This window comes from Podarcis gaigeae, assembly GCF_964106915.1.
Source record: "Podarcis gaigeae genome assembly, chromosome: 12".
Lineage (NCBI taxonomy): Eukaryota > Metazoa > Chordata > Lepidosauria > Squamata > Lacertidae > Podarcis > Podarcis gaigeae.
This window is the reverse complement of record NC_139688.1, coordinates 6757581-6783274: the sequence shown is the minus strand read 5'-3', so window position 1 is coordinate 6783274 and position 25694 is coordinate 6757581. Positions and strand designations below refer to the sequence as shown.

Sequence of the window (25694 nt, the reverse complement as noted above, 5' to 3'; positions counted from 1 at the left end):
AGCCTTCCACCCAGAAGCATTTAAAATTGTGATCCCACCTATACCTGCAGCCAAAACAAGTACAGTCCAGGAAAAGCTATGCCTCTCACTGGCATCTGTCTGCCTCGAGAGACAATGGAGTGCATCTCCAGGGGGAGGTCAAACTGCTATGTTAGCAGCATTGAAATAACCTCCCAGGGGCGAAAGCCTGGACATTGTGTATGGAGGTCCTGGGTTGCCTAGGCAACAATATCCCCCTCTTGTTCTCGCTGATGTGGCACAAAGGAAAGCAGAGCAACACGTTTTTGACACCACCTTGGTCGACCTTCTCTGCACATGTTCCAGCTTCTCAATATCCTCCTTAAATTGTGGCACCCAGAACTGGACACAGTATTCCAGGTGTGGCTTGACCAAGGCAGAATAGAGTGGGGCTATACCTTCCCTTAGGGAAGGTCGGCGGTTCGAATCCCCGACGGAGCGAGCTCCCGTTGCTCGGTCCCTGCTCCTGCCCACCTAGCAGTTCGAAAGCACACCATTGCAAGCAGATAAATAGGTACAGTTGCGGCAGGAAGGTAAACAGCGTTTCCGTGCACTGCTCTGGTTTGCCAGAAGCAGCTTCGTCATGCTGGCCACATGACCCGGAGGCTGTACGCCGGCTCCCTTGGCCAGTAAAGCGAGATGAGCACCGCAATCCCAGAGTCGTCCACAACTGGACCTAACAGTCAGAGGTCCCTTTACCTTTATTCCTTCCCTTGATCTGGACACTATCCTTCTCTTGCTGCTGCCTAGAGTTAGCTTTCCTTTTTGCTGCTGCACCACACTGTTGATTTAAGTATATAAACTGTTGATTGAATGTATAAACTGAAGCCTGGATCTGGCAGCGATCACTTGGGTTTCAACTTAAAACAGCAGCGTGGAAACGGGGGTTTAGAATCACACCAGGGCAGCCACAGGCTCAGCCGTGGATGTGGGAAAACTGAAGAGCCGCTGCTTTTGAACATCTGCAAGGTTGTATCTGGAATTAGGAGGAAGCGGCTTCCAGTAATTTGAGCACTGATGAGGTCAGCGCCATCAGCCACCCACTCCCTTGGGTCTTCCCCCGCCTATTTTGGACATTAGCATCTGCCTCCCCTTCCTCCTCACAGCACCTAAAGTGAAAGGCTGTCGAGTCAGACGCCAAGCCCCAGCTGGCTTCCTTCTTCCTTTGTGCTGCATCACCCTGGTGCTGAAACTGTCGTTTCCAATTAGCGCAAGACACTGAAAGCGTCCAAAGTTTGCTAAAAATAACTTACTTAGCTGGGGCGACTTCAAGGAGATCTTGGCACAAGAGGCGGCGTTTGATGCCGCCTGCTGATAGATCAATTAGCAGAATTTCCCTTTTAGCTCCTGCGATGTGGAACAGCCTTCTTATGACTGACTTGTTAGACAACTCAGTGTTGTCTAAGCACAAAATTGCCTGCCCGCCCCGTAAGTGACTTCCTGGATCATGCAAGGCAAAGCTTTTCTACTCTATAGTCTGTTAAGGACAAACCTAAGAACATAAACCCAGCTTGATGCACGGGGTGGTCAGTGGCCCACCTGGTCCAGTATTCTATTATTATTATTATTATTATTATTATTATTATTATTATTATTACTATTATTATTAAAGATTTTCTTGTTTTACAGAAGTGTAATGTCTCTCGTATTTTTTCCATGTATTTTTACAAATCCGTTTCATTTGTTGAGACATTAGGGGGAGGAGGAAAAAAAAGGGGGGTGGAGGGACGGAAGATGGGTGGGGGTGGGGCCGGGTGGCGATGTTTCTATTATGCTTAATGTACATAGGGTTTGGTGTCAGCGTTGCTTGTGATGTTCACTTGTGTTTCTTTGGTGGTGAGAGAGGTTGGGGTTGGCCTAGGGTGTGGTTGTTTGTTTGTGATGGGCTGTGGTGATCTTTGTTTTCGTGTGTGAGTGGGGTGGATGGGTGTTTTGGATCAGGTTAGCCATATTGATTTGTACGCTGTTGGTGGGTTATTGTCATTGTCTTGTTGGGCTGTGCATGTGATAAAGATAAACTGTGTGTTCATGTGATAAACTGTGTATCTGAAGAAGTGTGCATGCACACGAAAGCTCATACCAAGAACTAACATAGTTGGTCTTTAAGGTGCTACTGGAAGGAATTTTTTTGTTTTGACATGTGATAAAGGGGAGCCATACCGGGGTGAAGGCGTCTTCTTCTATTTGTCCCCGTGTCCGTTTCAGTTTATTAGTTAATTTTTCCAGTAGGGCTGTTTCCCATACTATTTGGTACCATTGGTCCGTGCTTACTCCTGACAGGTCTCTCCAGTGTCTGGTTATGGTGTTTCTGGCTGCTGAAAGTCCAGTATTCTGATCTCACAGCGGCCAAACAAATGCCTCTGGGAAGCCTGCAAGCTGGACGTGAGTGCGAGAGCATTTTGCTCACCTGTGATTCCTGGCAAGGGGAATTCAGGAAGCATTGATGCCTCTGACAGTGGAGGCAGAACACAGTCATTGTGGCGCACCAATCTTTGCTACTATTTTCAGAGTAGTGGTTCATGTTGCAGACTTGGAAGCTTGTCTAGATCACACACGGGAAGTATGAAAACGCACAAAGATCAGGTTTCATATTTTCTTCTTTAATAGAAAGTGCCCTAAAAGAATTCCATTATCAGGCTAAAAGGGAATGTGTGCGCGTCTGTTTCTAACACAGAAGAACAAGCAGCAAAAAGACATCGGGAATGGTCTGCAAAGGTTCCAGCGGCTATTCATGATTTCTTGGATCCCTGCGCCTTCTGGATTTCCTATGAGGAGAACGAGGAGAAATGGTTACACAGTGATTTGTATGAAACTGCCCTGGCCCTGTGATCATCTTCTCAGGCCTTTCTTCATGTGCCTCCTCCATGAGAGGTCCGGAGGGTGGCAACAGGAGAACAGGGCCTTTTCTGCAGTGGCTCCCCGTTTGTGGGATGCTCTCCCCAGAAAGGTTTGTCTGGCACCTTCATTATACATCTTTAGGTGCCAGGTGAAAACGTTCCTCTTCAACTAGGCCTTGGGCTGATTGACATCCAATGCCTTTTAAAAATTGGTTGGGGAGGAGTGGGACAATTGGGCTGTTCTTCTTACTTTTATTATGTATTTTGTGTTTTTATATTGTGATTTTATGCTGTACAGTGGTGCCTCGCAAGACGAAATTAATCCGTTCCGTGAGGCTCTTCGTATAGCGGTTTTTTCGTCTTGCGAAGCAAGCCCATTGACAGCTTAGCGGATTAGCGTTATTAGCGGTTTAGCGGCTTATCAGCGGATCAGCTGATAAGCGGCTTAGCGGTTTAGGAAAAGGGGGAAAAAAGGGGGGAACCGCAGGAACTCGCAAGACATAGGGAAATTCGTTTTGCGAAGCACCTCCAAAACGGAAAACCCTTTCGTCTAGCGGGTTTTCCGCCTTGCGAGGCATTCGTCTTGTGGGGCACCACTGTAAATTGCACACTGCCCTGAGACTTGCAGGCATAGGCAGTACAATTTATAATAATAATAATAATAATAATAATAATAATAATAATAATATTCAAATGCCTTTATCACTTTGGTCAAGGGACATAAAATAGGGAGAAGCATAAAGTACTGCAGCCATCACATGCTTCAAGCTAAAAGCAGCTGACCCTGCAGAGAAAATAGCCACTGTGAAGGAGGATGTTGGTTTGGCTGGTGAAGGGGTGGAGAACCTCACACAGGACTTTAAAGCAAGTGAACCAGGAACTGCAACAAGGAAACGCTTTCCAAAGGAGTAGGCAGTGTTTTGTCTCTGGCAGCTAAAACAGAAGAGAATCTTGCGGCGCCTTAAATACCTAAAAAACGTACAAAAGGTTTAGTGGACTATAGCTGATTTCATCAGTTGCGTGGACAACAAACAAGGAAACGGATCGTTCCATGACCCAGGAAATATCTGTGCAATTCAGACAGAGAACTGTGTTTCCAGGAAGTGAAATAGCTTACCTCTGCAAGAATATTTTTCAGCTCGGTATATGCTTCCTCCAAATCATTGTTAATGATGATCAAGTCGAAAAGCCCAGGCTCCTTACCTGGCAAATCGAAGCAGATGCACAGACACACACCGTTAAACCAGAAGTCAGAAGATCAGAGACGTGCGAACCACACAGACACTCTTCTGTCTTTGCTCCCTTCCAGATGCAATAACAAGAGTGACTAAGAAAGGCCAGAATCTCAGGAGTGCCCTTTTCCCAGACACTGGGCAGTATAGATTCTGCCTCTTTGAGAATCAGAGACTGACTTCTTGCAGCCAACTCCCATGGACTGCTTTCACCGTTTGGCATTTTCCTGAGGAAAGGCACTGCTGTTGCCTAGCGAGACAATTCCAAATCACTTCTGGTGGACCTGTGTTAAGATGTTAAGTCCTTGCAAGGCATCCCCGGTTCCCCTCCAGCAGATCCCGTAAAAATGTACAGGGGAGGGAGGGATCTGGGGCACAAAAGCAGCAACTGGTGAGGTAGGCCCTACCCACCAAACACAGCTCAGCTCCACCCTTATGCCTTCATTAATCTCCCTCTTGCAATCTCTCTCCGCCGTATATGAGCACCGCTGGTTCAGACTAAAGGCCCATCTAGATCAGCATCCAATTTCCCACATTGGTCAACCAAAGACGCTGATGGAAAGCACACAAACAGGACACCAGACTAGGACAACAACGCACACAAAACTCTAGTGTACTCACTAAGTTCCATGTCGATGCGAGCTGCGTTCAGCCGCTTCTGTAAGCTATCCTCCGTTTCTGTCTGTCTGTCCCGTAACCGTTTTTCCTAAAGGTTTCCAGAGGGGGAGAAGCGAGAACGAAATTCATACCCCCAACATGAACAGGGTGGGTCCCATTCTTCTCGCCTCTCAGTGCTCCGTATTGGCAAAAACCCCTCTAGGTCTTAGGCAGGGAAGAAACAGTGTCACGGACCCGCTGTTTAAATGCCCTATGGTGCATTTCACTGCCCCGTACGGAGCACTTTGGTCCTGCCTTCTGTTGACAGCAGTGACCTGACGAGTGCTTCCAGGAACCTTGCAGAGTACGGAGGCAGCAGACTCCCCCATTGTTGGCTTCCAGTGTCCAGTGATCTTTAGAAGCCCAGAGACAAGGAGGTCACTGTCTTAAATCAGTGACCAGTGACGGTTCAGCTGGTTGTGGGTTAATTTAACAGCTTATGAAAGCTCCTCAAGACAGCAGCCCTCACCACATTTTGTCTTTCTTACAGAATTCATAAAAAGGTAAAGGGACCCCTGACCGTTAGGTCCAGTTGCGGACGACTCTGGGGTTGCGGCGCTCATCTCGCTTTACTGGCCGAGGGAGCTGGCGTACAGCTTCCGGGTCATGTGGCCAGCATGACTAAGCCGCTTCTGGTTTATGAATGGCGCAATGAATGGAAATGCCATTTACCTTCCCGCCGGAGTGGTACCTATTTATCTACTTGCACTTTGACGTGCTTTCGAACGGCTAGCTTAGAAGGAGCAGGGACTGAGCAACGGGAGCTCACCCCGTCGCAGGGATTCAAACCACCGACCTTCTGATCAGCAAGACCTACGCTCTGTGGCTTAGACCACAGCGCCACCCGCGTCCCTACTACAGAATTCATATTAGGATATAAAACCAGAATTCAGAGCCGGCCCTACTATTAGACTGACTGCTCTGCTTCACTTAACGTTCAATCTCATGCAGAATTCTATGGAGTGGGCTGCTATTTAGTGACGTTTCGCCTGGCCCTAGTAAAGGTACTGGCCAAATGTGGATTTTGGAATTGTTTTGTTGTTGCTTATTTTACTATATAAAACTCTGTGCACGCAGACATTACATCACATCAGGGGTCACCACTGCAGGGCCTGCCAAATGCCGCTGGACTCCAGCTCCCATCAGCCCCAGCCAGAATTGGCAACACTAAAAGATGGTGGGAGCTGCAGTTTGGAGCGCATCCTATTGCCGACTCCCTACCATGTATCAGTTGCACAGAACTGTAGCTCACCCCCAAGCCACACTCACCAAGACTTCTATGGACGGAGCTTGGACAGAGACGTAGATGGGATTAAGGTCAGTTTTCTTGATGTTCTTCACACCCTGCATGTCTATGTCCAAAATGCAGATCTGGTTCTGCGCTTGCACAGCCTGAATAGCGGCTTTGCTGAGAGGGAGAGAAGGTGGTTAATGCTCACAAAGTGGAGGTGCTTTTTTTATCCAAGAACGGTCTCGCAACAAAAGAGGCGGCTTTGAGGACCAGCACCTTGAGCTCGTCGGTGTGTTTCAACCATCTCTAAGAGTCTCAAGGACATCTTGCTGCAACGACCAGCCTCACATACATTATACAGGGTTCTTGTGGGGATTAAATGGGATGGGGAAGGAGCTATTTGAAGAATATGGCGGGATATAAATGCAACTGCAACAACAACAACGACAACAGCAGCAGCAGCAAGTAGTAGTAGTAGTAGTAGTGGTAGTAGTGAGGGAATAAACATATGGAAGGTGGGGTAATGGGTGGGAGACCCTGTTCACAGCTTACCCTTCCTCTCACGACACTAGTTTAAAGCTTTAGCTCCAAATAATTACCATATTTTTCGTCCCATAGGACGCACCTAGTTTTTTGGGGGGAAATAAAGGAAAAAATTTTTTCCTTTATTTCCCCCCCAAAAGCAGGTCAGGGATACCAAACCAGGTCGAGGAACAGCGGGATGGCAGCGCTGCGCCTGCCTGCTGTCCCCCGAGCTTGTGGGGCTGCCTGATGTCTGCCCGGTGCGAGGGGCGCTCTGCTTCAGGGTGCCCCGCCCGCCGGGCAGCAGGCTGCTATCCGCAGCGTGGGGAGCCCTGCGGGGAAGTCCCGCAGGGCTGCCTAGGCTGCGGGTGTCTTCCTGAAGCCTGCATTCGCCCCATAGGACGCACCCAGATTTCGCCTTCATTTTTGGAGGGGGAAAGGTGCATCCTATAGGGCAAAAAATATGGTAAATCTGGTTCTTTTCATCATCAGTGCAGGGCAGCCTTCTCCATCTTGCTGCGCCGGGGCTGATGGGAGTTGTAGTCCAAAACATCTGGTGGGCATCAAGTTGGGGAAGGCTGGTAAAGGTCCTCAGAAATTAGATGACCCTTGGGTGGAGTTTCAGACAGGGGGATTTTGTCACAGCTCATGGTCCTAATCTTTGCTTTCTGTCTCAACCCACTGGGGACAAGGCATGACGCAGCATTTGACGCATGTGGGATGTCTCCAAAGCCAAACAGATTCCCATCACCATCAGTTTGGACAAGCTGTGAATATCCATCTTGTCCAACAAAAACACTGGTTACAAGGTTCATTGAGCCCCTCCAGACAAGCTACTTGCACTAGGAATGTGAAAAATAGGCAACAGCAATGGGGGGTTTGTGTTGAGGACACTTGGATCCTTTTTTTTGGTAGCAATTCATAGCTTCTTGTTTTGTTTCTAGCCATTGTGGTTGCAGAAATGCATTGGAAAATAGGATAGCAAAGAAGAACGAAAGAGCGAAATCTGACAACAGCTCCTGCCCAACCCAAATCACATACCTTGTTCCATACATGTTCCCAGAAAATTCTGCATTTTCAATGAATCCTCCAGCGTCAATTTGCTTCTGCATCTCTTCCCTGGTCACAAAATGGTAATCTGCGGGCGAGGAGGGGAGAGGAAAATGAGCTTTCTACATGCCTTTGTGTTAGTGCATGCATGCCTGCCCCCAGAGACGCCACACCCCAAGCAGTGTTAGAAATTAGCCAGGCGCATTTTGTGACTGGCATGGGTCCAGTTGCAACCACATGGAAATCTCTGGGTGGCAGGTTTGCGACTGGGGGAAGCAAAACGTCACTTAGAGAAGGATCTAACGTATTTGTTTTATTCTGAATTGTTTTATTTGAGGTTTCAATGTGTTGCAAACCGTTTTGAGATTTGTTCTCTGAAATATAAAGTGGTATAAACATGAAAATAATCATTGTCCTCATTCCATGGCGGGGGGGGGGGGAACGGCACTTAGACCTTCCATTGTGGCACCCGCAACCTAGGTTTAAGGTGCCATTTGGTGATTGAACTATATATATGAGTTTCTAATACTGACCCCAAAGTGTTCCAAAGATACACTACAGTGGTACCTCGCAAGACGAATGCCTCGCAAGACGAAAAACGCGCAAGACGAAAGAGTTTTCCGGTTTTTTGAATCGTTCCGCAAGACAAATTTCCCTACGAAACGTCTTGCGAGTTCTTGCGAGCTTGTTTCCTTTTTCTTAAAGCCGCTAAGCCGTTAATAGCCGCTAAGCCGTTAATAGCCGCTAAGCCGCTAATAGCCGTGCTTTGCAAGACGAAAAAACCGCAAGATGAAGAGACTCGCGGAACGGATTAATTTCGTCTTGCGAGGCACCACTGTACAAACACCTAACAGTGCATCCATCCATTTGGTGATTGAACTATATATCTGAGTTTCTAATACTGACCCCAAAGTGTTCAAAGATACACGACAAACACCTAACCGTGCATCCATGCACTCACCAACATAACCACCCCTAACTAAGCAGATGTTGCTGGACTACAACTCCCATCATCCTTTGCCATGCTGGCTGGTGCTGATGGGAGCTGGAGTCCAACAACCTCTGGTAGGCCTAAACCCATCCAGCCCCACCCCTAACTAGCCTAGAACCAGTTGTTTCGTTAGAGAAACACTTTTGCTAATCTCCCATGGTAGCTAGGACCTGGACACTGACCTTTTCCGTTCACTTCTCCAGGTCTTGGTTGCCTTGTGGTATCTGCAAGCAACAAATACTTTTAAAACGCACCATTAACACACGTTGCATGTTTTGGCAAGTGGTTGGGAAATCCAAAAAGAAAGGAACGTGCTTCTCCTTCTCTGGCCCCTGCAATGATCGAAAGAGCCTTCTCTGTTTAACTGAAGGCTTTGACTTCTTTGCAGAATACAAACAGCCAGGCCAAGGGACTGATGTTGCTAGTTCCTCTGCCCTACTTTGAGAAGCAGATAAACAGGCAAGAGAGCTTCAAAGGAGAAGGCGGTGGGCTCTTTTCATCGGAGATTTTTAAACAGAGGTTGGATGGCCATCTGTCAGGGATTCTTTAGCTACAATTCCTGGTTTGGAGGGGTTAGAAAAGCTTCCGCTGAAGCACAAAGTGGTATATAAATTAATTAGCTTTATATTAATCATAATAAGCTCTGGCTTAATTTAGGGGGCAAGGACGCGGGTGGCGCTGTGGGTTAAACCACAGAGCCTAGGACTTGCCAATCAGAAGGTCGGCGGTTCGAATCCCCGCGACGGAGTGAGCTCCCGTTGCTCAGTCCCTGCTCCTGCCAACCTAGCAGTTCGAAAGCACATCAAAGTGCAAGTAGATAAATAGGTACCACTCCAGCGGGAAGGTAAACGGCGTTTCCATGCGCTGCTCTGGTTCGCCTGAAGCGGCTTAGTCATGCTGGCCACATGACCCGGAAGCTGTACGCCGGCTCCCTTGGCCAGTAAAGCGAGATGAGCGCCGCAACCCCCAGAGTCAGCCACGACGGGACATAATGGTCAGGGGTCCCTTCACCTTTACCTAATTTAGGGGGCAAAGCTCAAGGACATGCCAGCCTTCTTTGTGACAATCCTGAGGCGAACACACTGCTTCACCACCAGCCCAGCAGAAATGAACTCACTCACGGGAGACGCTGAAGCCAAAGACGTTCTCATAATCCTTCAGGAGTTTCTTCAGCAGAGTGCTTTTCCCCGCACCGGACGGCCCGCTCAGGACAACTGGCCTTGGTCCCGTCATAACTGGGGGAAAGTCGTTTCATCGTTAGAAATGCATGCTGTCTTGGGAGATTGCTTACAGATGCATAAGGAACTCCTTCTTCACACAGCCAATGAACTAGGGAACTAAGCAATGGCCACCATCTCAATGGCTTTGAAAGAGGACTGGACAAATTCCTGGTGGACAAGGCTATCAGGGGCTATCAGCCTTGATGGCTAAGCTGTCTCCATGGCATCTTGGTTGGCCATTGTGAGAAAAGGATGCTGAATTGGGGGGCCGTTGGCCTGATCCTGCAGGCTCTTCTTACCTTCTTATGTATTCCTGCAGCCTCCCGAATGATTACGTAGAAACGTGGGATTATGATGCGCTCTGCGTGGGTCTACCTTTGAAGGTGACTCGGAAGCTACAACTAATCCAGAACGCAGCTGCCAGACTGGCAATTGGGAGCGGCTGCCGGGACCATGTAACACTGAATCTACTTGGGCTCCCAGTACGTTTCCAAGCACAATTCAAAGTGTTAGTGTTGACCTTTAAAGCCCTAAATGGCCTCGGCCCTATATACCTGAAGGAGCGTCCCTACCCCGTTATTAAGCCTGGACACTGAAGTCCAGCTCTGAGGGCCTTCTGGTAGTTCCCTCACTGTGAGAAGTGAAGATACAGGGAACCAGGCAGAGGGCCTTCTCGGTGGTGGCACCCGCCCTGTATAATGTCCTCCCCTCAGAGATATCAAAGAGTTAAGCAACTATATACTTTTCCGCGGACATCTGAAGGGAGCTCTGTTTTGAGAAGCTTTCAATGTTTGAAGCTGTATTTTTTTGGAAGCTGCTGGGGCTGGAGAAACCCAGTCAGATGGTTGGGGTAGAATCATCATAATCATAGTTTATTAAAGATAAGTGCGTAGTAATAATAATTGATAACTTATTGTAACACCTCACATCTCTCCATGTCTAAGTTCTTCTGCACAACAGACAGCCCTTCTAAAGAGGTACCACCTAAATCAGCTTTCCCCAACCTGGTGCTCTCTGGGTGTTTGAGCGCTACAGCTCCCACCAGCTGCAGTCAATGCAGAGGGAGGGGAAAGTAATGAAATATTTTTTGAATACTGGGGAGATTTCCCCCACCCCACCCTGGCCATCTCCCTAGGAACTGCTCTGGGGAATATCAACATGTTATCCAGGTTTTGGAGAGCCCGCCAGCGCCTTTGTGACCTCAGCAGCCAGTACTCCAACCCCTGCCATCCCCTCAGACCTATTCTCATGCTTAGCAACCACCAAACTTCATATTCGGGGCAGGAGCAAAAAGGGGAGGGTGGAAGAAATGGGCGATTGAGAGGCGTGTTCTGACCAGAACAGTTAGCATCTGGTGAAACACAGCCAAGTGGAAAAGAAGCCTGAAGAAGAGGTGAGATGGTCTTGCTCTCTCACACATGCACATACAACTCCTTTTGCAAGGCAACTCTCAGTCAGGAAAATATAGGAGCTCAAGAACATATGAGCCCGGCTTCTGCATCAGACCAAAGGCCTATCTCATCTGTCATTCTAATCTCACAGTGGCTAGCCAGATGCAGACATGATCCCCCCACAACTGGTGGTACCCAGGGGCCAAACGACTGAGCATATATAGACTGTGTTTGTGCTCTTAATTTACCATTGTACTATCCATCCATGCTCTACAGCCCTTTGATTACCTGGTGCATTTTTAAAGGAAACACAGATGTCCCAAGAGCTATAGCTTAGCTGATGGAGCTTAAAGTCAAAGTGCATTAGCCTGAACGTTTCATCCCTAAAGAATGCCCGTCCAGCGCACTCCCCATGCAAAGCCGAAGTCGGAAAGCAAAAAAACAACAACCTCACAGTGCTGCTTTCTGCCTTGTGGACAAACTGGATATTTTAATCTAGCATTTCCAAGGCTTTATTGCCACCCCCTTGCTTCACTACAAAACTCCCGTGAAACAGATTATTAGTACCATTAGCGAGATGAGCGAGCAACCCCAGAGACGTCTACCACTGGACCTAATGATCAGGGGTCCCTTTACATGTACACTGCCCAAGCGAAAACTGGGATTGGGTTTTTAGCCAACCAATTTTTAAAAACTGCTGTATGAGGACATCTCTACGGTATTACAGGTATTTCTACGAGCCTCATTACACTGTAAAGTCTTAACAAATTTATTACAACGCAAGCTTTCGTGGATTCAAGACCAGCATATGCCGCAATAAAATCTGTTAGTCCTTCAAGGAACCACAAGATTCTGTTGCTTTTGCGACAACAGGCTAGCACAGTTACCCCTCTCTCTATATTTTTATAGCTTGCAACCTGTAAGCAGAACATGGCAGCATTAAGTAACAGGCACAATATACCGTATTTTTTGCTCTATAAGACTCACTTTTTCCCTCCTAAAAAGTAAGGGGAAATGTGTGTGCATCTTATGGAGTGAATGCAGGCTGTGCAGCTATCCCAGAAGCCAGAACAGCAAGAGGGATTGCTGCTTTCACTGTGCAGCGATCCCTCTTGCTGTTCTGGCTTCTGAGATTCAGATATTTTTTTTCTTGTTTTCCTCCTCCAAAAACTAGGTGTGTCTTGTGTGCGTCTTATAGAGTGAAAAATACGGTACTCTTATAGCAGAATGTCAATTTCCTAAGCACAAAATTCAGATTGGGGCATTAGGGGGATGGGGGCTCCGAATACAGACTGCAAAAAACCAGAGTGGGACTGTGCCCTGTATCAGAGCACACCCTTTGCACGTTAACTCTCTTCCCACTGTCGCAAAGAAAGAGGTGTTATCTGCCTTTTCACCCATTTGCTGCAGTTTCGTATGCATTTAACTGCACGCAGGTGTCCTAATGCTTTCAGAACAGAAAGACAACCTCCCCACAAACAACATTCAGCAAACAGAACTAAGGCTTTACAGCTACCACAATATGGAATATCCGTTTTAATAGTCTTTCCCAACCTGGTGGCCTCCGGACATTTTGGACTACAATTCCCATCAGCCAGCCAGAGCTTCTCTCGATCCCATTTTACCACACCAAACATACTTTTATAGACCTCTGTCATATCCTTTCCTGGGTAATCTTTCCTAATTTTGTTTAACCCACAAACAAATGCGTTAGCAATTCCTCTTAAAGGGTATGCTCCACATCCTCAATCTTTTTGTCGCTTGAGATCAAAGCTATAGGAAAGAGGAAGCACTCGCCTCAACCCCCATCGTTCTGGATTATTAATATTTTTTAAGAATTCTGTCTTTTAAACTTCAAATTGGCCCTTTACTCAGAAGCCAGACAAAGGTGAATGAAAGGGGGTCAGATGCTATTTTTTGGGTAGCAGCTGCAGTCATCCACACCACACCAGCACTCCCAGAGTTTTCTCACATCTTACCTTTTTGCTTTTCTGGGGTCCTCCTAAAATTCCCTGATAGGCGTTTGCTGTTCTTTTTTCTTTTTTTCTTTTTTTTGAGTGCCTAACAAACCGATCCCGACAACACAGGGAAAGGGCAGCACAGGTAGAACACCTGTCTATTTGTGAGCGTCTAAAGTCTTACTAATTTCCAGATCTTTCACCTTGAGATAGCCAATGAGAAGCCACCGCCCCCCAAATCCCTAATCACCTCCTGTGGTTTCCTCCACACTCCCTCCTCCTGCTTTACATAGCTTAGAAGATTCAGCCACACCCTGAGCTTAACTCCGTGGAGCGCACCTTCTGCTTCAAAGCAAATGCTGCCTTCGGAAAGAAGGAGTTTTAATTGAATGCATATTTGTCTAATTATTTATAATATTTCCACCCCACTTTTTCCACAGCCAGGGGAAAGCAGTAGATGAAGAGCACAAAGCATTCACTTAAACACACACACACAAACCTACAATAAACACTGCATTCATTTAGAATCACAAGTGAGAAACGGTACCCACAAGGGTGCTACTTACATATTGCTCAACTGTCCTTATTTATCAGGGATAAGACAGCCTCAATGTCATGGGGTCCCTGCCCCCCAATACACTGTCATCCCTGTTTTGGCTACTGAGGAAAGTCAGAGATGATAGAATTGACTGCAACACTTCAGTTTGCAGGTGGGAGAACTATAGTTTTAAACTCTCCTCCACATTTAAAAGCAGCAACAACGAAAACATAACCAACTCCCTGAGAAACAGAAATCTAGCACAGCAGGGAGAAAGGTTCTGTTCCAGCCCTTCGCCAGATGCACTTGCTTTCTAGGTACAGGGAGATAGAATCACAGAATCCTAGAGTTGGAAGAGACCACAAGGGCCATCGAGTCCAACCCCCTGCCAAGCAGGAAACACCATCAGAGCACTCCTGACATATGGTTGTCAAGCCTCTGCTTAAAGACCTCCAAAGAAGGAGACTCCACCACACTCCTTGGCAGCAAGGAGTGTCTCCAAAATGCAGCACAAGGCCAAAGGCAGTCTCTTGCTCTATCCTGCACCCTGTGAGGTGGAGAAGCATTCTAGAAATGCATCTGAAGATTAGTCTTAAGCACCATGCAAAACAAGCCCCAGCCCTCCTCTCCATCTTCAGGATCAGAGATAATATACAAATAAATGTGCAGTGCTGTGTTGGACACCATAGGGTGGTAGTTAGAGTGCTGGACTAGGACCTGAGAGATCAGGGTTCAAATCCCCACTTAGCCATGAAGCTCTTTGGGTGTCCTTGGGTCAGTCACTCTTTCTCAGCCTAAGATACCTCACAGGGTTGTTGTGAAGATCAAATGAAGAGAGGGAACACCTCGTGTGCCACCCTGAGAGCTTTGGAGGAATGGTGGGATATAAATGTAATTAATAATAATAGTCCATATAATAATAATATACCATTCCCCACAATTGTGCTGGGCATCTGAGGCCCTCTGTGCACCTTAAAAGCCCTGCACAACTGAAGGATCCATCTTGAGATTTTGCAAAAAGAAAAGAAAGCTCAACAACTTTTTAAATATGGCAACCATCCCAATCAGATGTGCAGAAGATTTTCTCCACAGCTAAAGTGACAACCACCCTTTCCCACAGAAGCTGGACTCCAGGCATTCTGCCACCAGGAGCTTGTCCCAAGAGGTCAAAATTTTTGCAGATAATCAGTGTAGGATGCTTCCCTGTTGCAAGTCCAACAGAATGCAGACTGAATAAATTCATCCAAGCTGCTTCTAAGACCCACATTTCCGCATATGTTCTAGGAAGTGACAGAGAGAAAGGGAAAATGGATGGGGAGATAGCAAGAATTTTGGATGGAGATTGCAAAATTGACCCATCCGGCTCAATACTGTCTGCACTGACTGGCAGAGTTTCAGGCACGGGCCTCTTCCAGCCCCACCTGGAAAAGCTGGAAGTTGAATCTGAGACCATTTGCATGCAAGGCAGATGTTCTACCACCAAGCTCTGGCCTTCCTCATAGATTACACTGGAAGGACAGCAAAGAAGGCAAAATATAAACATCGGGAGAAATCAACAAAGCACGTTCTGGGCATCACGCAAGCTTAGAGGAAGAAAAGACGGAGCAGCTTGGCATTGGGAGAAAAGAAGATTAGAGGGTGGTTCTCAAGAAAGGTTGCGTGATTAGGCACTTTTAATCGCCGGTCCTATTTATAGCCTTGTCCTTTTTGTAAAGAGCACCTTCCCCAGAATTTCATAACGTGGGACCAAAGGGCAGCAAAAAAGCACATTCGCTGGTTGAAAGGTTAAAGCCAAACGACAAGAAGAGTAAGAAACCAATGGTTATTTTGAAACTCAGTTTGCAAGAAGCCACCACTGGCCTTCTAAAGGACTTTGCTCCTCTTTGATCTTGTAACAGGAAAACAGTGCATATGAATCAGGCCTGTGAACAATTGCAGGAAGGCCTGCATCTACTGGTATATATCTCTATATGATTTCAGCAAGGATTTCCAACTCACAAATGCTTAACAGCAGCAGCCGGGTACACTTGCTGTGGCCTGCAGAGGGCTAAGCCAGCTGGGGAACCCTGCCAGGGGCCTGATGGACTTATGCTGCCATGCCAAGAATGCCCCATGTCTCCCAGCCAACCAGGGACTCCTGCCCCAAGCTTCAGACAAGCTCTGTACAGTCCTGGAGTGGGCACATGCGAGTAGTGGGATAGACCAGAGGCAGGAATGGGTGTGGCAGCAAGTGCATCATAGAATTGTAGAGTTGGAAGGGATCCTGAGGATCATCTAGTCCAGGCTGCCTCAGCCTCGGCCCTCCAGATGTTTTGGCCTACAACTCCCATGATCCCTAGCCAGCAGGACCAGTGGTCAGGGATGATGGGAATTGTAGTCTCGAAACATCTGGAGGGCCAAGGTTGAGGAAGCCTGATCTAGCCCAAGCCCCTGAAATGAAGGAATATGAAACTGTTCCATATGGGGATCAAACCTGCAACCTTTGCGTTATCAGCACCCACTGAGTTATGCAGGCTTAGTATAATTGGCTGCTTTCTACACACATTCCTCTCTATCCTCCATTTAGGAAAGATTCTTTAGATCTCCCCCCACCCTGGTTTGAAGCAGGAGGTTTCTAATCCTCATGGCTTTCTAAGGGAAGCTTAGGTGAAGGCAAAACATGACAAAAAGGATAAATTCCATGGTTTTAAACTTACAATGCATAAGAAGGTGTCGTGCTTATGTATTCATACTGGTCAGCATACCCAAGGGATGCTTTTGCAATCAGATGCTCCCTCCACAGCAAGCAATAATCTCTTCCTGTCACCACACAGCTAAGCCACTCAAGAACACTGCTGGACGTTTCCATAACTGGCTGCCTAAATTTAGTTATCCAAACACAGGTGAGAAGACAAACCAAATCCTGATGAATGGAAGACAGGAGACTCTCAGTTCTTCTTTGGGAGGTTTTTCATTGGTAAAAGGTATGGAAGAAGCAAGACACAACAGGAGTCTATCCTGCTGCTCAGAAAGGACTCTGGTCATTTATTACCTGCTCAAAAACTGCAGTGGACAGTGGAAATGACAACCCAGAGTAAAACTCTGTGTGGTGCTGGACTCAGTTGCCCCTGGTATGTGGATATGCAGATGCCTAGTCATTATTACTGACACATCTGGCTACAAATCTATCTTATTGCCTTTCTGCCAGCTTTTCTCTTTCATCTTCAGTCTCAGCCACTAGCTGAGTTACAGTGACATAATGGAATATTCACAAACATTCCAATGTGAAGAGAGGAAGCGATAATCAGTTATGGAATGCTTCACATCTGATGTAAGTGAAGAAAAAGAAGCCTGGCTGGAGGGCTGCATGTTGGTAAGGCTTCAAGATCTTAGAATTATAAAAGGTCAGAAAAGCCAAAAGCCAAATGGTGAAGATTCATAAGTCATACATGATTAATTATATCCCTGGCAGACAGAAGGGCTGAGAACGAGGGAAGCAAAGGAACTGAGAGATGAAAGCCAACTCTATACCAATTTGAAGCAAACAGCCAAATAATCAGTTCTCTAGTTATACACAAAACTGTTAAGCGTTTTAAAGTTGTGTAAAGATCGGGACAGTGAAGACTACACATTTAAGTAAATTAAGAAGCAGTGAAAACTTGTCTGTTTTTCTACTTGAACTAACTCCCAGTGGCACACCGCCACGGCTCTAGTAATAAATTTGTTCCAGCTTACAAAGGCTGCACATGTTTATAAGCTATGAAGTAGCTGCTAAGGGAGCAGGTCGTGTGTATTCCCAGCAGAGGGCAGTGGTAATTGGACATTTCCTGCTTCAGTTGTTTTCGTGTGGTGCTTAATGGAGAGTTATATGGAAATAAAAGTCATCGTGCTCAAATCACCAGACATGTGAGTATTAACCACCAACGGCATGCATAAGATGCTCCACTCAGTTAAGTTTGAAATACGCACTAATTATTCTAAACTTCTATGTGATTTCTTGAAGATAACAGCAGATGCACAAACCTGCAGAAGTACTAATTAATATGCAGATTCACCTCTGAGGGGGGCGGGGGGGGGAGGCTTTTGGTGTTGTTAGCTTTGTTATTTCCTTCCAGGATTCAGTTTATTATGAGCTACTTTGAGCACATGCCAATTTTGTAGATTGGATTCTGTTACCTCCACAACCCTTAGAAGTTTCATTTTCATTATTTGTGCTATACATAGCAGAACTTCTGTTTAAGGAGAAACCAAGTACACAATAATTCCTCTGGATATAGCACAAACTTGAAGATTAGTGACACCCAAGGAAGGCAGATTGCTTCTTCTTCTTTAATTAATTTCAAAACTCTGACCAATAACCAAGGCCATTCTGAAAGCTGTCAGGGGCAGAGAGTCCATGCCTCCAGCTTCTACACCAAGAAGTCTGTTACTTCCAAATCCTAATGCCATAAATATAAACCAATTCATCACAACTCTTCTTTGCTCCCTGAATAGTATTAGAGGTAAGGAGATGCAACGTCATGCCAAGGAGCAGATTTGACAAGGAAGTCTATCCCCTGGTCTGTTATTTCAAATATTTAAATACCACTTTAATTCTATTTTTAAGTGATGGTTTGCACAGGAAAATCTTGCGGCTGATTTGAACAACTCCAAAACCAGGAGGCTGACAGGGCAAAACGCTAGCAGGGATAGGCACCCTCACCCCTGAATCGTCTTGCTAATTATGCGGTTTAAAACGTGCATTTTGCAATGTTTTATTTGGAAAGATTTAAGATATCTTAAGTTCCCTGTTAATTATGTTGCTTCGAATGGATACTGCACTTGACTTTCTTCAGTAACGCTTTTATTCTGGGTTGTTTTATTTGATGATTTAATGTCAGCTGCAAACCGCTTTGAGGTTTTTTCCCCCCTTAAGAACAGAAAGCGGTGCAGAAATGAAACGAATGATAACAACACACGGTGGTGATAGTGCAAAGGCAGGGAGAGGAGAAGGGGGTTTCTTTGCAGCAGCCAAGTCCTTGCAGGGGCAGGAAAGCGGCGGGAGCAGCCGCGCGGAGCTCTCCAAAGAGGACCGCAAGGAGGAAGGCGGGCGGGGAACACTTTAGGGGTGACACCGGGGGTGAAAAGGGATGGGGGTGCCCGACAGCGAGGCCCAGCCGCTCAAGCGACCCCGACACCAAGGAGGCTTTGAAGAGGGGAGAGGAGGCGGCTTGAGGGGCGACGCCCGCGAAGCGCCGGGGAGCGGGAGCGGAGGGAGGAACCAAGGCGAAGGGTCGCGGGAGCAGGAGGGGAAGCTTTCGGTGAAACACCGCTGAGGACAACGGTTGGGGCGCGTGCGGGGGGGGGAGGGGGAGGCCGAGAACCGCGCGCCGCACTCACCTGACAGCGCGCGGCAGAGGAAGCGCCGCCAGCGCATGGGGAGACGGAGCGGAGCCGAATGGTGACTCAAGGAGGGCGGGCCGGGGCAGGGCCGGGCCCTGCCGCCGCCGCCGCGAACAAACCCCGCCCCTTTACTCGGAGCTCGCTTACGTCATCCCCGCGCCGCCGCCCGCGCCGAGTTTCTCGATGTCGCTGGGTGATGACGCAAGAAAAGGAAGGGTTCTCAGATCTGCAGGTCACGTGGGCGGGACTCTTCGGAGCCGGTAAGGAGGAGCAATCCATTGGGGACAGAGTAGCGGGGGGGGGGCTGTTAAAGTATCAATAGGTCAAACCATTCGGAAAGAGGGAGCCGTGGTTTTGGCGAGGAGAGAGAGGCGCGCGAAGGCAAGTCTGGGAAACATCGAGGATCGAACCATCTGCAGGCGGAGGCGCGGGGAGAGCAGGGCTAAACCATTCTTGGACCTAATGGGGGGGGAAGGGAAGCAGTTGAGATTGGGGGCGAACCATTATCGCGAAGTAGGGGTGTTCTGAGGGCCAAACCATTTGTGGAGTGGAGGGGGGAGGCATGGTCTTGTTTGATGTCTGACCTGATGCTCACGTCTAGTCTCCTTTTCCTGCATTTTCCCTCTCCAATAGTGTGCATTTATGTGTACCTGCCTATTCTATCTATTGTACCTGCATCGCAGGGGGTTGGGCTAAATGACGGGGGGGGGGATTCCTTCCAGTTCTACAATTCTGTAATTCGGGCTCCAGTCGTTGCAAGCACTTGCAGTGGCAGCTGCATGCTCTGTCTCTGCAAATACCGTATTTTTGCTCCATAAGACACACCTAGTTTTTAGGAGGAAAACAAGGGGGAAAAAATATTCTGGACGAAGCAGCGGATGTATGATTATTGTGGTTCATGGTGTTGCCACAGACATGTGACTTGACGGTGAGTTTGGGGTGGCCCAATGCAAAAATCCTGAGGATCCATGTGGATCCGTGCTTTGCAACCACATTTTTGCACCATTGCAGCCCCAGGCAACAGTGTGTGCGTGATTCTTTTGGTGCAGGCTGTAGCCATGGACATGCTATGTGATCTGATGGTGAATTTGAGGTGACCCAATGCAAAAATCCTGAGGATCCATGGGCTTTTACCTCCCCCCTCCCAGGCAGCCTCCTTTATCTCTAGAGTCCCTTATCTCCCTCCCGATCGCTTGCCGATCAGCTGCTCAGTGGCTTTGTTTCAACACCGCCTTCCCTCTTGTTTGCCTTAGTGTCTTTTCCTTAGCTGAAGCAGGTTTTAGCTCCTCCTTTTCTTCTAATTTCTCTCCTCATTGCTTGTTTTAGTATTCTTGTCTCCTCTCCTTGCAAGTTCGCTGTCTTTACCTCCCCACTCCCAGGCTGCCTCCTTTATCGCTAGAGTCCCTTATCTCCCTCCTGATCGCTTGCCGATCAGCTGCTCAGCGGCTTTGCTTCAACACCCCCTTCCCTCTTTCTAAAAAAAAAGCACGATCTGCTTTTTGCCCCTGGGCAATTCGGTTCCAGGGACCACGCATTCGCTCCATAAGACGCACAGACCTTTCCCCTTACTTTTTAGGAGGAGAAAAGTGTGTCTTATGGAGCGAAAAATACGGTACTTCCATCCCTCGATCCAGGAGGAAAACCCCACCCAGGCTTTGAAGGGGGAAGTGCTGGGCATTTGGAAGGCACCTAGGCTGTGTTTCCAAAGCACAGTGAGAAGACCAAAAGTATCTTAATTGCTAACAGCATAAGAACTTTCTTGTTGGATCGGATGCTTTTGGAACACCTACCTCCAAAACACGATGGTTTTGACAGGAGGCCACATGCTAGATATTTCCTCCCACCTTAAGCACACACCTGTTGTTCAGGTGTTTACTGCTATCTGTTCTAGATTGTCTCTTTTTAGCCATCTCTGCTAAATCTATATACAGTGGTACCTCGGGTTACATACACTTCAGGTTACATACGCTTCATGTTACAGACTCCGCTAACCCAGAAATAGTGCCTCGGGTTAAGAACTTTGCTTCAGGATGAGAACAGAAATCGTGCTCTATTAGCTAAATCCATTAGCCAATTGAAGCCCCATTAGCTAAAGTGGTGCTTCAGGTTAAGAACAGTTTCAGGTTAAGAGCGGACCTCCGGAATGAATGAAGTACTTAACCCGAAGTACCACTGTATTTAATATTGCCTTCCTACTTTGATTCAATTTTTTATCAATTAAGCGATATATAAACTTGTCAAATAAGAATAAACTTTTCTCCCTTCATTCGTTTCCATAAAGAGCAACTGTGGCCCCTTGGATGATGCTCCGTAAAGATCATTGCGGTCTTTGCTCATCATAAAAGCCAAATCCTGTGCCTCGGAATCGCTGGAGATTGGCGTTTGTTTGCTTGGCTTCAGGGACTGTAAATGAGCTCAGAATGACGACCGTAATCCGGACATTAAGGTATAACTCTGTTTATTTAGTGGGATCATTGTGCCTTGTGCTGTCCAGGATCTAGAACTGATATGGCCCTTTTCCACAGTTCTTCTTCCGTTCTTGTACATGTTCCATGAAAGTACATTGCATTGTTTTTCAGCAGATCAACAGTAAGCCTGCAGTCTCATGCATGCTTCTGAATACCTTTTGCTGGAAAGTAAAAGGTAAAGGTGTCAGGAGCTCAGCCTACACTCGAGTAGGACCCTGGCAGAGACACATGCCTGACTGGCATGTTCTCTCCCTCCTGGTCAATCGTTCGGGAGCTTCAAAAGCTTTCTTCTGCCCAAGCATCACAGCGACCGATGCCAACCGATACCGGCACACTTAGGGATCCGCAGAGTTTGCGCATCATGTGTAACAGACCTCAGCAACTCAGCATTTTGGCTAATCTACTTTATTTACATATAAACACACACGGAGCACTGCAACATGGCTCCCTTTCTCTCTAGCATTAGCAAAGAGAAAAAGAACAAAGGACAATAGTCCCACTTCACGGAACACAGTAACAGAAACATCCTGTCTCCATCACTTCCCACTCTGTGGAGTCAAAACATACGCCGTCATGTGATAGACAAAAATCCCATGACTGCAATCATGGGGCAGGAATTCGTAACAAAAGGACCCCTGGAAGGTTAGGTCCAGTCAGATTTGACTATGGAGTGCGGTGCTCATCTCCTCTTTTAGGTTGAGGGAGCCGGCGTTTGTCCACAGACAGCTTTTCGGGGTCATGTGGCCAGCATGACTAAACTGCTTCTGGTGCAACAGGACACCATGATGAGTGCCAGAGCGCACAGAAATGCACGGAAACAGCAGGAGGGAAGTGTGTTCTTTGCACTTGAGTCCTGCTTGTGGGCTTCTGGTTGGCAGATTCTGGATTAGATGAGCCATTGGCCTTACACAGCAGGGCACTTCTTATGTTCTTATGCTTTTCTTATGCTATGAACCAACCTGCATCATCTGAGGCCCTTCTTCCTGCACCTCCATGAGAAGTCCAGAGGGTGGCAACACAAGAACGCCTTTTCTGTGGTGGCTCCCATTTTTCGGAATGCTCTCCTCAGAGAGGCTTGCCTGGCACCTTCACTACATATCTTTATATGCCAGGCAACAGCATTCCTCTTCTCTCAGGCATTTGGCTAATTAAACAACCCATGGCCTTTAAAACTCTGTGGAGGCCTTACTGTTTTTGTTTGTTGCTGCGGTATTTTGTATTTTGGTGTTTTTATATTGTAAATCACCCAGTGTTCCTTGGATGAAGGGCTGTATAGAAATTTAATAAATAAAATAACAAGTAGAGAGTAATTAAGTGCTGCACAGGTGTTAATCTGACTAAAACAGCAGTTCGTTTGCACATGTTTGATCCCAGGATCTAAGAACCCTCTTAGGGAAAAAAAGAGGCTGAGCTTTGTTTTCCTCTGTTACATCAAACAAAACGTGATCCAGAGTGAATTCGGATAGGTATTGAACCAGCTTCAAAGCCAGGATTAAATCTTCAAAGCTGTGTCCTCTAAGAGCTTTTAATATATATGACTAGAAATTGGCTCCCTTTCTTGTTACTGAATCATCACCTTAAAATGCCAGCCAGGTGCCTGGAAAGCACATTCAATAATAATAATAATAATAATAATAATAATAATAATAATATTTATACCCCACCCATCTGGCTGGGTTTCCCCAGCCACTCTGAGCCCTGCTGTGTTAGGGCAGGTGGTTGCCAGCTGATAGAGACAGCCCCAGAGCTAGGTATTAATTCATATCGTAGCTTATATCTTTTTCCAGGGTGCATTAAAAAAAAACAAAAAAACACTTATTTTGGTAACCTGCATGAGAGGCTGAATGAGTACCAGGCCAGCTTTCAGTGGAGAGCGAAACTAAATCTTGACACAGCTTTGCCTTACCCTTAAGTACCAAATTCTATCCGAAGACACCCTGCAACCCCAAATCCAAAGTCTGCTTGCATCTGTTTTGTAAGATACGTATATTGTAAGATACATTCATATTGTAATCGCAGAATGACAGTAAATGTAATTAAATAAATAAAGAGGGAAGGGGGAAGAGTACAGCTTATATAAATGAGGCATCTACCCACCCACCCTTTCTGTTGTTATTATTTCAACAGTATTTGCTGGCATTGTGATATTTTCTGGCTTTCTACACTCCCTCCTGATACCTGGACTAGCAATCTTAAGAGCTAGCAACTCACTGCATTTTAAAATGAAAGCTGGGACGTCAGAGACGCTGAAATCTGCGGCCGATATAAATTTCATGTTCCTTATGGTGCTACTCCTTGCTGCTTGAGGCTAAGCCAAACTGCCTGTTTACTAAATCACAGTCTTTTTCTTACCAGAGTTGGGTTCTACTCAGATATATATATATACAGTGGTGCCTCGCAAGACGAAAAGAATCCGTTCCGCAAGTCTCTTCGTCTAGCGGTTTTTTCGTCTTGCGAAGCAAGCCCATTGACAGCTTAGTGGATTAGCGCTATTAGCGGCTTAGCAGCTTAGAAAAAGGGGGGGAAGGGGGGGAAGTCGGAAAAACTCGCAAGACATTTTCGTCTTGCGACGCAAGCCCATAGGGAAATTTGTCTTGCGAAGCACCTCCAAAACGGAAAACCCTTTCGTCTAGCGGGTTTTTCGTCTTGCGAGGCATTCGTCTTGTGGGGCACCACTGTATTGTTATTTCTGGTATGTATATGTGTCCTTAAAGGGTCTATCTGTGTGTCAAGTTTTGCATGGATTTTACAAGTTCTTCTCTGCATCGGTTTCAGGGCTTTGCGGTTAGAGGCCTTCTCCGGACTCCTTCCCAGGACTTGTGGCCTCCACATATCCACCGGGCAGTCCAACTCCAACCGGACATCCATCGCTTGCGTGGGCCGGCAGAAGTATGCCCGGCTCTATCCAGTGTTGCTGGTCAGGCCTGACGGTTCTACATTCTATATCCGTTACAAGGAGCCAAGGCAAATCCTTTCGGTTAGAGTTGCTGTTTAATATTCAATTTATAGTCCCACTGTTTATGAGACGGTCCCAGGGCAGGTTACACAGTGGCAGGATAGAACATTAAATACAAGAACATTAGAAGCGGGATCAGGCCAATCGCCCCTCAAGCACATTTAAAAAGTATACAACTTAATATAAAAAAATCTCTAAGCATTTTACATAAAAACAATAACAAAAAATCCCGTTAAAATTCCTCAAAACTAGATAAGAGCAAAACACAACTATATATCACAAATGAAACTGAATAATGTGATAAATAAAAATTAAGAGTCAATAAAGTCCAGACACTAGGACACATCTTCACACACTGCGAGAGGAGATCACTAGAGATGTGTAAACTCTGTTCAAGGAAAACCTTTTGACTGTTGCATATGTGTCCAAGAAGCTTTATACAGCTTGAAAACAACAGGCATTGATCCTGACCATCCATGAGGGGGCTGAATTGATTGCGCACCAGGACTAGTAACTTAATAATAGAATAGTCTTTTGGTTTCTAAAGGGATTTCTCAATGTCTTTCCCACAAGCTGCAGACTTAACATTTGAAGCAGCGGGCATTAAATACTGTATTTTTTGTTCTATAAGACTCACTTTTCCCCTCCTAAAAAGTAAGGGGAAATGTGTGTGCATCTTATGGAGCGAATGCAGGCTACGCAGCTATCCCATAAACCAGAATAGCAAGAGGGCTTGCTGCAGCGATGCCTCTTGCTGTTCTGGCTTCTGAGATTCAGAATATTTTTTCTCTTCTTTTCCTCCTCCCAAAACTAGGTGCGTCTTGTGGTTTGGTGCGTCTTATAGAGCGAAAAATACGGTACTTCCCTTTCAGTAGCACCCTGAGGCACTTGCCTCAGTAAGGGTATCCCTGCTGGATTTCTAGAGCTGGTAAAAGGAACAAGACCCTGCCTGCGGGGGAAACATGGTGATTCTAGGGGTGTTTACAAGTTTCTATGTATGCATAATCCCGTTTCCAGATACCTGTGGACATCAACACGCTCCCTGACGCCGAGAGGAGAGCCCGCTTGCGGAAACGAGATACCACCAAACTTAAACCCAAAGAGGAGACACGTTTCGAAGATGACTTTAAAGTGGACGATTACAGAAAGTTTTGGAAAAAGAAATGAGATCCGCCACCCGGGGTGGAAAATCAGTCACAATCAGAGACTTAATTTTACATTTTAAGTTGTAAAAATGTCCACAAATAAAGAGATGTCTTCTGTT

The 25694-nt window shown here is 46.7% G+C and overlaps 2 protein-coding genes across 4 annotated transcripts; one reads left to right on the top strand and one right to left on the bottom strand.

Moving 5' to 3' along the window:
• Window positions 1–2600: 2600 nt before the first annotated feature.
• GUK1 (guanylate kinase 1) lies at window positions 2601–19137 on the bottom strand. 3 transcript variants are annotated; one of them, XM_083704371.1, is made up of 8 exons: window positions 19004–19137; window positions 9656–9773; window positions 8721–8762; window positions 7539–7635; window positions 6014–6152; window positions 4709–4793; window positions 3973–4058; window positions 2601–2783 (listed from the first exon to the last, which is right to left on the bottom strand). In XM_083704371.1, the coding sequence occupies exons 2-8, from the start codon at window positions 9687–9689 to the stop codon at window positions 2748–2750; spliced, it is 519 nt and encodes a 172-aa protein (XP_083560497.1). In that variant the 5' UTR covers window positions 9690–9773; window positions 19004–19137; the 3' UTR covers window positions 2601–2747. The 3 variants fall into 3 exon arrangements, with proteins under 3 accessions (XP_083560497.1, XP_083560495.1, XP_083560496.1); XM_083704369.1 differs by having other exon boundaries at window positions 9660–9773; window positions 19004–19131; XM_083704370.1 differs by lacking the exon at window positions 19004–19137 and adding an exon at window positions 15067–15154 and having other exon boundaries at window positions 9660–9773.
• A 2169-nt stretch (window positions 19138–21306) lies between these two features.
• MRPL55 (mitochondrial ribosomal protein L55) lies at window positions 21307–25694 on the top strand. The gene is made up of 3 exons (XM_083704393.1): window positions 21307–21452; window positions 24250–24451; window positions 25448–25694. The coding sequence occupies exons 1-3, from the start codon at window positions 21427–21429 to the stop codon at window positions 25595–25597; spliced, it is 378 nt and encodes a 125-aa protein (XP_083560519.1). The 5' UTR covers window positions 21307–21426; the 3' UTR covers window positions 25598–25694.

What these genes read in the sequence shown, in the direction of transcription:
- GUK1 (XM_083704369.1), bottom strand. Translation starts at nt 19,040, where the DNA reads ATGCGCTGGCGGCGCTTCCTCTGCCGCGCGCTGTCAG. An exon ending in CTTTGGCTTCAGCGTCTCCC is followed by an intron (nt 8,763 to 9,659) that starts GTGAGTGAGTTC and finishes TGTTGCTTGCAG; the next exon opens with ATACCACAAGGCAACCAAGA. An exon ending in GGGAACATGTATGGAACAAG is followed by an intron (nt 6,153 to 7,538) that starts GTATGTGATTTG and finishes TCTCCCTCTCAG; the next exon opens with CAAAGCCGCTATTCAGGCTG.
- MRPL55 (XM_083704393.1), top strand. Translation starts at nt 21,427, where the DNA reads ATGACGACCGTAATCCGGACATTAAG. An exon ending in ACCGTAATCCGGACATTAAG is followed by an intron (nt 21,453 to 24,249) that starts GTATAACTCTGT and finishes CATCGGTTTCAG; the next exon opens with GGCTTTGCGGTTAGAGGCCT. An exon ending in AGCCAAGGCAAATCCTTTCG is followed by an intron (nt 24,452 to 25,447) that starts GTTAGAGTTGCT and finishes TCCCGTTTCCAG; the next exon opens with ATACCTGTGGACATCAACAC.